This window comes from Equus asinus, chromosome 2 (assembly GCF_041296235.1).
Source record: "Equus asinus isolate D_3611 breed Donkey chromosome 2, EquAss-T2T_v2, whole genome shotgun sequence".
Classification (NCBI taxonomy): domain Eukaryota; kingdom Metazoa; phylum Chordata; class Mammalia; order Perissodactyla; family Equidae; genus Equus; species Equus asinus.
This window is the reverse complement of record NC_091791.1, coordinates 167140318-167158564: the sequence shown is the minus strand read 5'-3', so window position 1 is coordinate 167158564 and position 18247 is coordinate 167140318. Positions and strand designations below refer to the sequence as shown.

The 18247-nt window shown below is 41.6% G+C and overlaps 1 long non-coding RNA gene and 3 gene segments (V, D, J or C); all 4 read right to left on the bottom strand.

Moving 5' to 3' along the window:
- LOC106840669 (T-cell receptor alpha chain constant-like) overlaps window positions 1–18247 on the bottom strand; it is a 1015328-nt gene that overhangs the window by 657842 nt on the left and 339239 nt on the right.
- The window catches only part of LOC106840671 (T cell receptor delta constant-like), an 802079-nt gene that overhangs the window by 573467 nt on the left and 210365 nt on the right, over window positions 1–18247 (bottom strand).
- LOC139046346 (uncharacterized) lies at window positions 7796–12026 on the bottom strand. The gene is made up of 3 exons (XR_011506255.1): window positions 11776–12026; window positions 11571–11650; window positions 7796–9461 (listed from the first exon to the last, which is right to left on the bottom strand). It is a non-coding gene; the product is annotated as an uncharacterized lncRNA (long non-coding RNA).
- LOC139044529 (T-cell receptor alpha chain V region RL-5-like) lies at window positions 16412–17395 on the bottom strand. The segment is given in 2 exon segments: window positions 16412–16995; window positions 17132–17395. Coding segments are annotated over 2 exon segments (681 nt in total).

The window sequence follows — 18247 nt, the reverse complement described above, 5'->3', positions numbered from 1 at the left end:
GCTAAATAAACTCAATGCTGCCCAGAGAGAGAATATAATTCTCTCTCCTAGGCCAGCTCACCTTCAGCCCCTCCTGCACCCTCTGGGTTTGTGCTCAGCTCCCCCTGCAGTCCCCCTCACTGTGTCTCTCAGAGCGCAGTAGTACACGGCCGAGTCCGACATTTGCACTGAGGGTTTCTGCAGGTGGAAGGAGCTGTCACTCTTAATAAGAGTGGCATGAAAATCTTGATTCTCTGTTCTCTGGTTTTCTGTTGAGCTCTTCAGGATGAGCTGAGGAGCATTATTGAGATATTGGACATACCAGAAAAGGAAAGAAATTGAATAACTGGTCTGGTAAGTGCAGTTCAGAATCACAGGCGCCCCCTCTGAGAGAATGACTGGGCCTTCTGTTTGGGTCACTGAGTCTCCATTGGTCCCACCTATTAAAAAATAATTTCTTTGTTATGTTATAAATGCACATGAGAAGAGTTTTCAGCCACAAAAGAAAACTAAAAGTTATCTATGATTATAGGAAAATGCAAAGTCACTAACATTCAGGATAAAATGTTACTTACTGAGTATTAAAAACACAAGAACTGAGCAGGTGGCAGAAAGCATGTTGGCAGAAGCAAATGATCCTTGTTCCCTGGAGTACACAAAATATAATAAGGCTAGTCTCCAGCGAGATCTTATAGAAACTCCTCACTCATAAACTGAGAACCCCTTTCTGCACAGCGACAGTCTGTCTTGTGGGTACCAAAGTAGACGAGTCAAACCACCGCCTGAAAAACATGCAATCTCATCTGAAGGAAGCAGCGCCATCTGGTGGTCATCATGAAAATTGCACCTCAGTCATTTATGATCCTATTCCTTCTAAAATCGCTTGACGGATTGATACTGAAGAATGGGATGGGACTCTAAGAATGAAGCATTAAAGATTCGCTTTACAAGTTCACAACTATACTTGGGAAACTATTAAATTATAATTTGCATCATTTTCTGCATAGTGCCGAAATCTATAGCTTCCAAAATAATCCTAGGCGCAACTTTTAAGTGAAATAAATAATCTAGGTCTCATTCTTGCGTGTGTCCCCGTGGTTCCCATGGGTCAGAGAAGGATCCCTCTGCTTATAAAGTCCTCCCCACTCTCCTCCAGTTCTTTACCTGAATCTGTTTTATTCATTCTCTCAAGACTCAATCAACACGCCATCTCAGAGAGGAAGCATTCTCTAACGCAGTTCTTCTCAAATAATCTGCAGTTGAATGAGGAGGTTTTTTTTCCAACCCATCATGAACTGATACATTTGTAAAATACAATAAAAATAAATTACTATGACTTCGGATTCGCTGACTAAGATAGAGTTGACCTTCCAAGTAGAAAACTGGACAAAATAAATGAAACAATAATTTTTGGACACTGGGCTATGGGTAGCACAGAGCCAAGGAAAGTAAGTGGTTGAGCCCTAACATTGCCCCAGCTCACTTCCTGGAGGTAGCTTCTAGGCACCAGTGCAGGGAAGATTTGCCAAAAACAGCCCAGCTGTCTCACTGTGTTGATGAGACAGAGGAGGAATTTGGGGATCCTGAAGCATCTAGAGTTTGTGGACCAGTGCACCAGAGAAGAGGGATGTGTACAGTGAGAGAGAGAGAAAACGACAGGGAAGTCACTTTGAATCATCAGCTGAGTACACACGAGAGGAAGCTCACTGAGTTTGGTATCCCAGGCCCACTGAAATGGTCTCCCGGGGTCCCTGGACCACACTTGCATGACAGCAGCCTAAACCTTTAGCCTTATGAGGGACAGGTAACCTTACTTAGGTAATGTGGTTCTTGAAATGCCATCTTTTTACTTCTTGTCACGTCCTTCTTTTAATCCAACTCAGTATTTTTTTTAGAAAGTCAAGCTTAGATGCTTAATATTATTGGCCAGGCTCTCTTCATTCCAGAGGCATGAATATGGTATTTATGTGTCTCTTGTTTATTTGTTTTATTAGAAAATTCAGGAATCCCAATTGAAAGTACTGTTTTGCCCAGGGTCTGTTAGCTTGTTTATCTAGTTTCCTTTGTATTTATTTGTGCTAGTGAAACAAACCCAGGGTCATTTCCATAGCTTGCTGTTTCTCTAGGCTTGGGTTTACTTCATGTAAGGTATGTTTGTATAATTGTGAGAAACTGAAATATTGTTCCCTGCTTATATAAACCATTTTACAGGCTTGGGACTCTGGGTGCAGACAGCTGCGATATTTTCTTACACAGGCTCTCAGGGGCAGTGCTGGCAATAGAATCAATGGCTGTGACTAAATGAGTTGAACACAAGAATCATATTCTTCAAATAATACATACTCACCTAAACATTTTCTCACCAATTAGAATTAACTTTGTTTTAAACCTTACTAAAATTAAGGTCTTGAGTAGAATTGTCACGCTGGCAAGATTCTCTGGCTAAGAAGATCACCTAGCTGCTCCTAAACTATCGTGCATGCTCAGGAATCCCTAAGCTCAAGCATTCATTCTGGAAATTTACAGAGTTGTCTACAATGTGTAAAGCTCTGTAAAAAACACGTAAACCAAATCCAGACATGATTCCTATCTCAAATTGCTTTCAGTCGAGTGAGGAGCAGATCAGTAAAACAAATCCTATTGCTGCCCACACTCCCGCCAGCCCAGCCCCAGGCATGCGGATGAGGGGCCAGAGTGGAAACAGACAGCTGATGCCTTTATCACGAGGTGAATAAAACCTCTTTGAATATCTTATTTCCAGTGTTTAGATGTATTTTTTGTTCTTCCATCTCTCTTTCTCAGGCCTGTCTGTCAAGATGTTTAACCTCCAATGCCCAGGTTCTGACACTAAGTGTGCAGGAGTCCAGAAGGTCAGGGAAGAAGGCAGCATCGACCTTCAGGTTTGGGTGTCCAGACACATGCCCACTGCTTCTCCCTTCTCCTCACTTCATCACATTAGTTCTCTGACCAGCTTCTAGAAAGATCTAGTATCGTCTAGCTTGTGGAATAAATAAAATTGTTTCATATTAATATATCTTAAATTTTATAAGGCTGAGTTTCAAAATCAAAAAGTTCTCCCTTTGGGGGCTGGCCTGGTGGTGTAGCGGTTAAATTCGCACGTTCCGCTTTGGCGGCCCGGGGTGCGCAAGTTCAGATCCCGGGTGCGGAGATGGCACCGCTTAGCACGCCATGCTGTGGTGAGCGTCCCACATATAAAGTAGGGGAAGATGGACATGGATGTTAGCTCAGGGCTGGTCTTCCTCAGCAAATAGAGGGGTATTGGGAGTAGATGTTAGCTCAGGGCTAATCTTCCTCAAAAAAAAAATTTAAAAAAAGTTCTCCATTTTGCCTGAATGTTGTGTTAGTTGAGGAGTGGTCTCTGGAATTTGATTGATTTGAAGCTTATTTAATTGTGATTAAATTGTGGTTCTTGAAGTCCCTTGGCACTTCCCCTGCTGGCCTCCTTTGACCCTTTTTTCAGTTTAGAGCCTAGGACATGGGGGTAAAATGAAAGCTGCCGTGGCCTTGGAAGGGCTCTACCCTCTTTCCTTCTCCCCAAAGCTAAATATTCTGGAGCTACAGTGATGTGCTTCTTCCAACCACTCAGCTTTGCTACAGAGGTCCCATCGAGCAGTAGCGTGCCTTTGTCAGTCCGTGAGCTGGGTAGGGACGATGTTGAAATAAAATGACTCAACTCTGCAGAATCGCATAAGTCCAGTGCTATGAGGGACGCAAAAGTGTAAGCACATTTCAAAACATGTATAATCTTTTTGGAGTGATAAGGCATGAGCTCACAGCCAGGTAATTGGATATGGATAGCCTGGATGAGAATGGGCTCCACCCTTGGCTGAGTACACTGGTTCAGGTCACTTCAGCTCTCTGAACATTAGTTGTTTTAGCTACAAAATGAGATTAATTCTCTGTACCTTGTCTTGCTCACAACATTACTATGAGGAGCGAATGAGATAATGCTTATGAAAGTGCATAGTAAAATCAGGTGGTGCAATTGAAATATCCAAAAAATATGAGGTAATTTATCAGAGGCAATAATGAGTGGCAGGGCTTTTCATAAGAAGGGAGAGCTGGCTGTGGCTGGAGTGACCAGGAAATGCTTCATGAGGTGGGAATGGTCTGAGACAGTCTCTAGGATTGGGAGGATGAATGAGGTCAAGCATTGAGATAGAGGCGATGATGGGAGCAAAGGGCCGTCGGCAGGGCTGTTTGTGGAGGACAGTGAGTGTTTCCCAGCCTCATTCTAGAGTCAGACTCAATCTGGTGAAGCAGAAAGGTCAACACAAAATTATAGAGCCACTGAGAGCCACACCAAGAACTTTAACGTTATTATTACAGGCAAAGGACGGTCACTGAAGGTTGTTCAACAGCAGACTGATGTGATTGATGCTGTGGTTTTTAAAAGAATAAATCATTCGGCGTGATATGAGGTCATGGGGAGGAGACCCCGGTAGGAGGGAGACCAGTTAAAATACTGTTACAGAAAACCAGACGTGAGACGCTGAGGGTCTGAACTTGGGGCATTCACCAGCAAGCAACAGAGGGAAGTTCAAGTCTACGTAGTAACAAGTTGGCTCCTTGGAACTGGGAGCAGAGAATCTGTGCAGATATGTGTCAAAAATAGCCAAGTCCTTTACTGAGCAAACATTTATTAAGCATTTGTTAAATGAGGGCACAGTGTGAAGGGAAGAGGGGATGTGAGAATGACTGAATATGTATTAAGTGTCTAGAACTTCGTTAATGGGGTAGATAAGGTGTAATTTTCACAGGTTATTGAAGTGTAATATACATTCAGAAACGTGCACAAAACTTAAGTGTGGAGCTTGGTGAATTTTCACGAAGTGAACCCACCCATGTTACTGGCACCCAGACTGAGAAACAGAGCCTTATAACATGCCAGAAGCCTCCCTGTGCTATCTCCCCAGCACTATCTCCCCATAAAGATAAGCACTGTCTCTTCTCTCCTGACTTATAACTGCATAGGTTAGTTTTACCTGTTGTTTAACTTGTGTGTCTGACATCTCTCACTCAGTAATATTTGTGATATTCATTCCACAGTAAGCATATAGCAAGTTTATTCATTTTCATTGCTGTGTGGTTTTCTGTTATCATAATTTATTTATCCTTGCAATTGCTGACGAATGTCTGGACTGTTTTCCAGCTTTAGAGTATTACGTTTACTGACACAAAATATGTTCTTGTTCTTGTATATGTTTCATGAATGAACATATGTCACATTTCTTGTTGGGTATATACCTAGAGGCATAGTTACTGGATCATAGGATATGTTTATGTTCAGCTTTAGTGGATGTTTCCAAATGGTTTTCAAAGTTGTACTGGTCCACCTTGCCTCCAGCAGTATATGAAAATTCCTGTTGCTCCATGTTCTTGGTGTTGTCTATCTTCGTTTTAGCCATTCTGTTCATAGTGTAGTGGTAGATATGACTTTTCAGAACCACAATACAAAGTATCAAGTAGTAAGTACCAAGAAGGGTTGAGGAGTGACTGGGAACTTTAGAGGAAGAGAGATTACATCCATTGTATATTTGGGTCAGGAGAGCTAGGCCCTGTAAGATAAGGATGATGACTATACATTCTCCAGGACCACTCTACATTTCAATAGTTGTGCTTATAAATGATGAAATGTCAGTGATTCAGTGTCTAGGCCACATCTCGCAGACTATCCAGCAGCAAAACAGATATCATTTCCTTCCAGAAAGTATGATGTCACAGGAGGTATAGACAGGATTTCAGCCTGCAGAGATGGAGAGAGGATATTCTGCAATGGGAATGATTTTAGCAGAGACGCAGATCAGTGACCAGACAAATGGCGTCCGTATTCCTGTTAATGAGCAGAGGACTGAGGGGATGTCTCGTGCTGTGGGCATGGATGATACTTCCTCCTAGTTTCTTAGAACAGGTTAGAAAGCTCATTCCACTCCCAAGATGGCTTGCATTTAATCTGGATACAGGATGAGAACATCCTCTCTGCCGATAATGATCTCAACTCAGGGAAAATTAATTCATCCATCAGTCATATTTCAGATATATCTAAAAAGTATATATACTCTTAAAATAAGAGGGAGAAAGCCCTCCATAACCTGTTAAAATTTAGTGTCTCACTGCTTATCTATTAGTTGTATATTTGCTCAGGGACAAAAAATGCCATTTCTTTGTTAGCTTCTATCTTGACATGTGGAACTTTGCCAGATGTTTATTTCAATAGTGTGCAAGGCTGGAACCAAATCAGTTTGAAGGCTGGTGTGAATGTTGATCATGTCTTAGAGCATTTCTTCTTTGGCCTGTCAGCAAATGTGAGAAAGTATCCCTTAAATGATCTAGCCAGGGGAATTAAAGTGGGCTTGCCTGCCCCTGAGAGCACTTTTCCATTAAACATCAGTCATCTGTCGCTTCTCTGTCAGGATGTGGGCTTGTCAAGAGGGCAGGTGTGAGGGAGGAGCAGCTGTGAGAGGGGTATTTATCGGTGGGCATCCAGACCCCCTTTTGGGGTGATGTCTCAAGAAGTCTCATGATGTCCCTGCCTGGTCAGACCCTTGGTTCTCTTCTTGAAAATCATGTCAAGAGGCAGCTTGGTGTTATAAAAAGAGCACAACTGAAAACTTCATGTGGGCCCCAGAACCAGCTCTGCCCTTCATATTAATAATGGTCATCATGTATTGGGTCTCCACTGTGTCATGGTGCCATACTATGCACCTGTGCTAAAATTTTATATATATACACACACACACACACACATATGTCTGTGTGTGTTTATATATGATTTAATTTTATAATAATTATACATACATGATTTTCTTCAATTATCAACTCAACTCCATGAGCTAGGTTCTATTATCACCATTTTACATGTGAATAAACTGAAGCACAGATAGGTTAAAGAATACATCTAGGGCCGGCCTGGAGGCACAGTGATTAAGTGCCCACGTTCCGCTTCAGTGGCCCGGGCTTCTCTGGTTTGGATCCCGGGTGCAGACATGGCACCACTTGGCAAGCCATGCTGTGGTAGGCGTCCCACATATAAAAAGTAGAGGAGGATGGGCACGGATGTTAGCTTAGGGCCAGTCTTCCTCAGCAAAAAGAGGAGGGTTGGCAGCAGATGTTAGCTCAGGGCTAATCTTCCTCAAAAAAAAAAAAAAAGAATATATCTAAAGTTGTGCTGCAATGGAGATGACAGGATCTGAATTTAGCCAGTTTGATCTTTTAGTTTTATTAAGGATATTTCCAATGTTTACAAAAGTATACAGTATGGAACAAGGAAGCCCCATGTACGTATCACTCAGTTTCATCAATTATCAAATCATGGTCAATCTTGTTTCACTTATACCACCACCTGCATTTCCTCATCCAATGTTTTCTAAAAAAATCCCAGATATCATGTTATTTTGCCCTCAATTATTTCAGCATATATCTCTACATGCTGATTTTTAAAAACACAGCCATGGTGCCATGAGGGCACCGAAAATTAATTTCTTAATACAATCAAGTATTCAATATGTGTTCAAATGCCAATTATTTCAGTTTGTTTGATTCAGAATGCACCTAAGGACCACACATTGTGGTTGGGTGATAAGTTTTTTAAGCATCTTTTCATATATAGGTTCCTTTACTCTGCTTCATTCCCTGTAGTTTATTGTTAAAAAAATCAGATTTGTCCTGTAAAGTTTTCTACCTATGGATTTTGCTTATTGTATACTTCTCATGGGTTTAATATGTTGCTGTGTCCTTTTTACTTCCTGTGAACTGGTGATTGCATTTAGAGGTGATATACATATATATTTTTTTAAAGATTTTATTTTTCCTTTTTCTCCCAAAGCCCCCCGGTACAAAGTTGTATATTTTTTAGTTGTGGGTCCCTCTAGCTGTGGCGTGTGGGACGCCGCCTCAACATGGCTTGATGAGCTGTGCCATGTCTGCATGCAGGATTTGCACTGGCAAAACCCTGGACCTCCAAAGCAGCGCACGCAAACTTAACCACTCGGCCATAGGGCCGGCCCCAAGAGGTGGTATCTTTTTAAATCGAGCAAACAAGAAACAAAGATGATTTTCACTTCTTCAGGAAGCTTACTTGATTGAGTTACTATTTCAAGTTCAGATAATCTTGTTTCTCTCTGGAAATGCTGAAGAAGACTGGAGATTATGGAACAGTGATGGTGTGAAGCATAGGGATTCCACCTACTTCCGAGGAGAGTCCACATTTAGCATCATACTGTTCCCTCCAAAGGACATCTGACTCTGATGGGCAATTTTATTCTTCTCAAAGGTAAGGAAACGAGTTATGAAATCCAGTGGAAAGGTTTTTAAAGATGACATTGTGGGAGGGACTAAGCTGTTGAGCCTGTATCCCACTGTCTAGAAGGAGACGAGAGTGAGGGCAAACACAGCAGAGGATGTGGGTAACAGAGAGGTGGCACCAGGAGCCAGAGAAGGCAACAGCTACATGTAGTCAAGTGAAGGAGGAGACGGGGTGATTTCACAGCTTATTTGCATCACGTGTAACATGGACCTAATATCTATTTTCATTCCTTCTTTAAAAAAAAATCAGGGATTGAGTCCAGAATAGAAGTCATGTAATCTAAGTGATTCAGGAACCTGGACAGCTTATTGAGTGAGCAGTAGCTTTTTATATTTGTTTTTAAATTCTGCTACTTAACTTTATTTGACTTAAGTCAAACTCTAGCTCGGGGGATCCTGGAACAACTTTGCAGTAGAGATTTCGTGTGCAAGATCAGAGGCTCTGCAGTGCGGGGTATGAGGGTGACTAATTTCAGGGAACATCTGAAGATGGAGAAGGATTGAGAAGCAGCAGGGGCTGGAGCCTGATGGCCGCAATCATCACCTTATTCAAGGGGCTGGGATAGGCCTCAGCCGTCCTGTCGGCTGTGACAGCTTCACATTTCCAGCCCCCCAGGCAGAGGCTCCCTATATTATAGCATCTGTGCGTCAGCCTGTCCATATTCAATAAGCTCGCAGCCTGACTCAGGCGGGACTCAGGGACAAACTTCAATCTTTGGATAACCTTTCAGGACTCCCCCTCTACTTGGGAGACGCCTGGATTTTATAGCATCGCTTTCTTTCATCCCTCTGATACTGGGCCCAGTGTGAGCGATGGCTTCTACCTTTTTTTAAAGACTCGGACAACCACACTCATTTTCATTCTGTTTTTGGCACCTATGAGTCTGCGCATTTGCAACCCTGCTGTAGATGGAACTCTCTGACTTTGAAAGAACCTCACTCAGTTACAACATTCTTAGTTTCTCTAGGGCCAGGAGAATGGTCTTCATTTTACAAGGATGTTTGGAGTCCCCGTGACTAGAAAGTCTGTCTCTCAACCTGCCTTAGGACTTCGCAGGAGCAGCTGCGTCCTCTGGAGGTCCAGCCAGCTGGTCAGAGTTCAGTGTGACCTCATGCTTGGCAAACCGGCATCTTCTACATTTCCTGATTCTGCCAAGCTGAGGAGATGAAGTGTGTTTAATGCCTTGTGAAAGAAACTATAACATCAAATTCAAATAAAAGCTATTTTACTTATGAGTTGGCACCTGTTCTCTCCTCTCTCTTCCTTTCCTCCCGCCCTTTCCCTCTCCTGCCCAGCTGCATAGAACAGTAGCTCCTCTGTGCTGAAAGTAGGTGACTTCCCAAGTCACTCTCCTCTCTGCTGCTCCCTCTGGCTCCTTATTATCACCATGACATTGTCATGCAATGTGTGAGAATCACGGTAATTTCTATAACAACCAGTAGCGTTTTCCTAAATAAAGGGGGGTGACTAGTAAGTGTTAGGAACTCAAAGCACAGTGGACTGAGTGCTCCTGTGAGGCTAGTACAATTTTGGAAAGGTCCATTCAACAGGAACTTCTTAACTGAAGCTCTACATTTCACAGATGAGGAAAGAGATTCAGAGGAGGTAACAACTTGCTTAAGGTCATATAGGTTGTTTGTGTAATAAACTCTAAAACTGCAGTGTAATGCTCTTTCTGCCTGCTGTTCTATACTGGATACCACTAAAGCCCACTGGCATATGATCTCCATAAAGGCAGAGATCACGTCTGTCTTGTTGACTAATGTTTCCCCAGTGCTTACCACAGAAACTACTTATCTTCTGAATTAATGAATAAACTAGACTGTAGTTTCTCAAACTGGAACACATGCTATGGTATATGAAATCACAGGGTAAAAAATAGACATAGTTAAATGAGATAAATAATTCAAATCTACTTGTCTATTGGATTAACATATATTATGACTAATAATTTAAAATTTTACTTTTAGGTTAATTTATATTGTGAATGGTAAATTTACACAGTTTTTAAAAACAGCATGAGACAGCATCAAAGTCATTATGTATTCACACAAAACTTTTGACCTCTAGCCCGGAGGACCTTGTGTTCTGAGATCTTCCAACATTTAGAGAAAACCTAGAAATCCAGTTTTTAATGTAATGTTTGGTTTTTAAATATTGACAACTTAACTTAGAGGTTTTTAAAAACTTGTGTGGAGCAAAAAATAAAAATCCTTGTTCCTGAGCACCTGTTAAAACATCTGTAAAAAACATATATGCCTGAACAGGAAGCAGACGGTGGACAAGACCAGACAGGTACCAGTTGCCATGGCAGCTGTCATCCTGGCCCTGGATGCTGGAGGGGAAAGAGAAGAGACTTGGCAGGGTAGGATAAATTCCTCTTGTAAACATTTCCCTCTGTAGGCAGCCTCTAAGTAAGAATAACATTTTTAGATGCTTTACAGAAAGCATAATCATGTCACAAAAAGAGAGGAGTCAAACAGAGGTAATTCGAGGAACATTTCAAACCTATTCTGTTGCGGAAGTGGTCATTAGCATGATTATGGAAATAAATCAAAATTAAATAATTCATTCGACCTCATTGAGTATTGATACTATTTTTGAGAAAAATTCATGAGGGTCATTTTTATTACAAGCAGATTAAAGCATTCTACATGATAACGACTGCATAAATTTATGAATGATTCTGAAGATTTAACAACTCATAAATGGAAGCACACATTTGGTCTGAAGATAATTAGATAATTTTCCCACCTCAATCAAACCAACACAAGATTAATAGATTTTCTTGTTGCCCTTTTTTTGTTTTATAATTTTTAATGTGCTATATATCCTATTTTACTTTATTCTAAAGAAGATACATATGCTGTTAATGAGTGATGTATCTAGACATTCTATATGAATTGAACTAAGGTTTCCTTGCCAAACCCCCACCTGTGCCGACACAGCCCCTGCTCTTCTTGTCTGTGATGGAGTCTCTCTCCAGGGGCCCTATCTCAGCTTGAGGTTTATATGGAGCTCCGACAGGTACCCACACCACTATGGCCTCTCTCAGAGCACAGAAATACACTGCTGAGTTCCCGAGTTTGAGGCTGTGATGGTGAGGCTGATGGAACTGGCTGATTTCTGGAAGTTCAGAGACTACTGACTCTCTGTTGTATTTTGTCCATTGTAAGACTCCTGATGAATAAGGAAAATCGTTTTCCCACTTGGAGGTTGTTTGTACCAGAATAAAAAAAATAACTACAATTACAGCTTCAGATACCTAGCCCAAGGTTGCAGGCTCCTCCTCTACCACGGAAATTGTGGACTGGGCTTGATTTACCTTCTGGGTCCTGCTGGATCCTGGGGGAAAGAGGAGAGAAACAGACTGATCTCTTATTTGTAACCATGAGGGGATAAGGGATGAAGTGGCTTAGGACCCAGTGCTCTGGTTCCATTGCTTATTATCCCTCCCTATTAAGTCTTACCAGATAACAATAATCTGCATCTTTCCACCGCCTTCTGAACTAAGAGGAGCTTGAGTCCTGTGTTTGTGGCCTTCTACGGAGACAGAAAGAGGCTATGACTGCCCTCAGCGTGTTGGTGATCAGCATATTGGTAGCTCTTCCCTTGAGTGAAATGTTCTCTGTTCTATCTCAAATCCAGATCTTCATTTCTGTGCCCTGTGCTCAAGAGTTACAGGCAAAGTTACCAGGCTGTGTGATGCTTCAACCCCCACAAGGAAATAGAGTTAGCAGACACAGGACAAGTTTGCCTGTGTCATGTCACATGCTTCCTGTATGGGTGGGAAATACTAGACTTCTGAACACCCATTTTGTCTAATTATAACTTATTGGACTGGAAATAAACAGTGGTAAAGTTGAATCACATTCAGTTCATTCTTCTTTTCTTACATTATTTATTAATTTGTTTAATTAATTTTTTTGAAGAAGATTAGCCCTGAGCTAACATCTGCCGCCAGTTCTCATCTTTTTGCTGAAGAAGACTGGCCCTGAGTTAACATCAATGCCCCATCTTCCTCTATTTTGTATGTAGAATGCCTGCCACAGCATGGCTTCACAAGCAATGCATAGATCCGCACCCAGGATCTGAACCAGCGAACCCCAGGCTGCTGAAGCAGAATGTGTGAACTTAACTGCTGCGCCACTGGTCTGGCCCCCAGTTCATTCTTCTTTGATGGAAAATGTGGGATTTCTGTAGAAGACAATTTATTATGAACTATGGTGAGTACATGGGATAACATAGTATGCACATTTGTCTTATAGATGCCTCCTTTTCTCCTGAGAGAATCATGGTGAAAGTAATCATGGGGTTTTGATTTTCTAACAGGAAGGCAAAACTTTTATTCTCAGTCTTTGTTCCTATCTTGCATGGAATCCACTAAAAGTTACATGAGATATTTTGTTGTTAATGAAGGATTTCACATCGTGCCTCCTGAGTCATAAAATCTGTCAAGCGTGTGTGCCATGTTAAGTAACAGCAAGGAAAAAGCATGTATGTATATGTGTGTATGTAAGCAAAAATAAATTCAGAAAATTCTACTCAAAGCCCAAGTATCTGTTAGAACTCAACACGTGCATTTCTGAAATACATCTTGCTCTCCTAAACCATACCTGCTAATGATGGTGGAAATTGGGATAGAGAAAACCCTAAAAACATATGACTTTGTAGCCAAAGAATTATCAAAAACATTAGAAATCCTGTTAAAAATGCCAGCAGAGGGGCCAGCCCAGTGGTGTATTGGTTAAGTTCACAAGCTCTGCTTCGGCTGCCCAGTGCTTGTGGGTTCGGATCCGAGGCGCAGACCTATGCACTGCTCATCAGGCCATTCTGTGGAAGCATCCCACATACAAAGTAGAGGAGGATTGGCACAAATGTTAGCTTAGGGACAATCTTCCTCATGCAAAAGGAGGAAGATTGGCAATCGATATTGGCTCAGGGTCAATCTTCCTCAACAAAAATCAAAAAACCCCAGCAGAGTTCAATCTCCATTGGCATTTTTCCCTTGCATCATAGTCAGTGAACTCTTTGCAGCCTTAGGTATTGGGACTTATGTTTCATTTCTCTAGATATAGACCTATGAGAACATGTATTTCCAAAATGAGCAGGTTCAACAAAATTTTAAATGTTATTGTCCTTCATAAATCAATATTTTTAAAACCAGACATGGGACAGCCCCGCACTGTTTATCCTCCATTTTAGCCTTACCAGGTAGCTTTATCTGGAAAATGCTAGAAATTCTTGAAGCCACTAAAACAAACTCTGCTAACACTGAATTCAAGTTGAGCCTTTTTTTTATAGTGAGAAACTTTCCCTGATAGTTCTTTGGTTTGACATGAATTATTGATGGGCTTAGAAAAATCACGGAGAATGAAACTTCCACGTCATATTGACATCATACTTGTATTTACTAATTGTGTAAAAAAGGATTTATTTTAATGAGATATACAATGTAGCAGAACAGAAAATGCTGTGTCCTACACTCTCAATGAGTAGACATATTTGCCACATCAAGTATTTTTCTGTGTATTTGGAAAACATAGTCTCCATTTCCATGGCAAATACCTGTATATCTCCTGGTAACAGCCACTGACGCTCAGCTATGGCTCCTAGAAGAGCCAGGCTATTCCATCAGAGAGCGTCTGAGCAACTTTATGGTTCAAGAATACAAAAGATAGTGACTGAGATTTTTGGCTTCAACAGGCAGATATATATAGATATATATATATATATATATCTATATATATGTATACACTCCTGTGGTTGACTATTAAGTAAACTGCAGCTTTTACTATTGCATGAGATTCTTCTTCATCAAATGGAAACATCAACAATTATGAAATCTAAGAATGCAATTACACTCTGCAGCAAAAAGAAGACAGACTTCTAGATGATTCCATCAACTAGTTGTTAAGAATATTGGCCATGCATCAGACAGATTTAGGTCCTAGCCAAAGCCCTGCTCTTAATTGTGTATGTAGCTTTGATGAAGTTACTCAACATCTCTAAATCTCAATTTTGTCATCTGTAAAATGAGAATTTGGTAGTATCTACCTAGAGAAGTGAGGAGGAGTTTAAAGTGCTTAGCCCATTGCCCATAAAACTGTAAGTGCCACAAATATTTGGGAACAAATAGAGTTTGGTGAGTGAATAAAATGATTTGTGAAGGAAGCATTATTTTAAGACTTGTATGGTATTTTAATGCCCCGTGTTCCAAAATCCTAAAGTAGGAAAGTGTCACATAAGCTATATTCTCAACACCTATTAAAATGACGGGACATCTGAATAGATGCTCAAAAAGGTTTCTTGAATGAATATAGATGTAGTTTGGAATGATATCCCACTTTGATATAAATCATATTTTAAGGGATATTTCTATATATTATCTCATTTTATATCCATAAAGAAACGTTTGTACCAAATAAAGCAAAACAAAACAAACAGAAACCTCTAATTCAAAACAAACTAGAGTTTAAAATAACAGGTCCCCTGTACATGAATGCTCATAGCAGCATTATTCATAATAGCCACAAAGTGGAAACAACCATTATAACTATCGACTGATGAACAGATAAAGAAAATATGGAGTTTTCATCCAATGGACTATTATGCGGTCATGAAAAGCAGTGCAGTACGGATACATGGATACACCCTGAAAAGATTATGCTATATGAAATAAACCAGACATAAGAGGTCATTTACCATATAATTCTATTTATACGAAATGTGCAGACTCGATTCATCCATAGAGACAGAAAGTAGGTTAGTGGTTGCAAGTGGCTGGGGGAAAAGGGGAAGGGAGTGACTCTAATGGGTACAGAGTTTCTTTGTGGGTGGTGTTCTGGAATCAGATAGTGGTGATGATTGTACAACTCTGTGAATATGCTAAAAACCACTGAATTGTACACTTAAAAAGATAAAGTTTATGATATGTAAATCTCCGTAAAGCTGTTATTTAAAAAAAAAAAGATACAGCTGAAAATACTCAAATTAAGAACGGCTCAAGTGCTGGAGTGGAAAGGAGGACTGGGGGCTAGAGAGCCCGCCGAGGTCAGGACAAACTCGACTATTCCAACATTTCAGTCTTGAGGAGGAAGATGGTCTCTATGGGATCCCACAGACAGGTTTACTTTGAAGCAAATTAGGCTTATGTTTCAGGACTCCTTATCATCCTGTGCTCCAGAAACTTGTATTTGTAAACTTTTTTCCTTTTCTTAAAGAGAGCCTCGCGCATTGAAGAAGACTCAGGCCCTGCAAAACCCATGTTTGTACCTGTCAATCCCACAGCATCATGAAGGATGGATAAAGGACAAACAGGGATCATAGAATTCTGGAATATTCAGCAAATTTCTCTTGATGAGCAACATTGCCTGAAAGGGGCATGCTATTGTGTTTGGTGCTTCCTTGGTGTGGAGAAACTTGGGATTATTTTAGCTATTTGGGGTCCCAGTGAACAAGAGTCCATGTATATCCTTATCTCTTTATAGTCACATACCTGAATGTTTCCTTGGCTGCTGAGTTTGACACACTTCAGAAGGATCACAGGCATAAATGCAATGATAAAGTAATATGTTAGGTTACATAGTCACAGTCATGTCCAGCATCCAGAATTCCTTATAGCACAGATCCTCAAGTCCAGAACCCAAGTTATTAATTAGTGTCACAATAAAGAGCTGCCATGATGACAGGAAGAAGTGTGGATGTGTGTCAGCACAGTGTGAGCAAGACAAGCTATGGATGCAGCTGTTACTGACTGGGACATTCTGAAACCAGTGCCCTTGACATAAGGAAATCTCATTAGGAAGCTCTCCTCAGGAAGCTCTCCTCATAGAACTTACTTAGACAGCAGTGTTTCTAGAGAGACCACTAGGGAAGGAAAGTCAGGGGAAGAGAGAATAAAGGTCCCAGTCATTGGAGATAGAGTTTCTGCCATGAAACTCAACAAGATACAGAATCCTGGCCTGAATTGTAAAAACAAGGGACGAGCCTCAAAGTCACACATTAGTCCATGAACTGCGTGCCCTGGGAATTTTCATGAATAGGTTGTGAAATATTTCAGCACATACCAACTGAATTGTCATGGAGCAGAGTTAATGTCACTTCCCAGGAACTCTATGCCATGCGGGGAAAGAGGCTGGGCTGAAAACAGAGGCATTTCTGGAGAACAGAACTTAAGTTCCTCTTTACACTGTCCCTCCCCTAATTCCTCTCTGCAGACTCATCCATGAATTCCAAGGCTCCTTGGCTCTGAGGCATCAGAGCTGGAAGTACTGTGAGGAAGCCTCCAGCACAGGACACTGGAGAGAAGGGAACACCCCTCCCAGGGCTGCCACAGCCAGGCCCACCTGCACCCTCTGGGTTTGTGCTCAGCTCTCCCTGAGTCCCCCTCACTGTGTCTCTCAGAGCGCAGTAGTACACGGCCGAGTCTGACACTTGCACTGAGGCTTTCTGCAGGTGGAAGGAGCTGTCACTCTTAACAAACTTGGCCTGAAAACCTCTGCTGTCCTCCTCCTGGTTTTCTGATGAGCTTTTCAGGAGGAGCTCAGGCTCTTTGTTTTGATACTGGACGTACCAGAAAAGGAAAACTGAATAGATGCTCTGGTAGGTGCAGTTCAGGGTCAGACGAGTCCCCTCCAGGAGAACAATAGGGCCTTCTGTCTGGGTCACTGAGTCTCCATCGGTCCCTCCTAAAAAAAAATAAATAAATAACAGCTTTCTTATATTGACAATGTAAAAGGATAGACTCCAGTTTGTTAGGGATTAACAGTCATCCTAAAATCAAGGAATAGAACACCTTAGAAATTTTGAATAAATGTTACTTACTCAACATCAACAAGATCACAAGTCCTGAGCAGGGGGCGGCGACAGCATGGCTGGGGAGAAACAGCAGCAGATTTTGTTTGGGAATACACCAAAGCTGAGACGGTTGTTCCTCTATTTTCTTGATCCTTTCGTGGGATCTTCTAGAAAATCTTGGCTCCTGTGTGAAGCAAGAAAAACTGTCCTCCAAAATCATGCCACAGGCTGTAAAAATGAGAGGTGCTCAGAAATGGAAGATGAACGTGTGTCAAACCGCCACCCAAAGGGAGCAGCGCCCTCTTGTGGTTCCCCCTCTGTCCCTGCAGCCTGCTTTACATCTTTGAATTTGATATTTACCCTGGAATGAAGCTGAAGTTGTAGACAGAAGGGAAATAGGTGTCTGGGGTGAGGGGTAGGACTCCAGGAAGGGAGCACCAAACCCTTCCTGCAGACTTCACAGTGATGCCTGAGGCTGAGACGGTGGGCAATTCCTCTGTCACCCTCTTTAAGATGCAGGGCAATGTGGCTCCCTTAAGTCTCCCTAGTCCCTGCATCTAATGTCTGTTCATAGTGACTATTAAGCTAGTTTTGGGCATCTTAGGGTGTACGGAGAGTGTTAAAAATCATAATATGAGTTCTCTTCCTGACACATTCCCTCACTGGTGCCCTGGAACCAGGGGATGAGCCCCTCTGCTTAGAATGTTCTCCCTTCTCTCCCCTACCTTTGCCTAGGTAACTTCTAGTCATTCTTTAAGAACCAATTTACATACCACCGTCTTATGAAAATGCTCACCCACCTCTTCAGGCTAAGTGTGCCCATCTCTTTTCCCACCATTCCTTGTACACATATCTATTACTGTCATTACTGCATCATATTAGAATCATCTGTGTCCTGTTTTCCAAACTGGACTTGGTGCTCCTGAGATCAGGGACTTAATCTCATTAGTCTCAGTAACCAATTTCTCAAAATACACAGGCCCTTAGATTATAGTAGACGCTCAAAAAATATCTGAAGAGTGAGTGAATAAATGAATGGTTAGACAGGTCTAGGGGGTACAATTATCTTTCTATGAAGTGTAGTCTCTATGAGAGCACATGTCTAGACCCTTGGTGTGACTAGCTTCTTCCAGAGTCAGACCC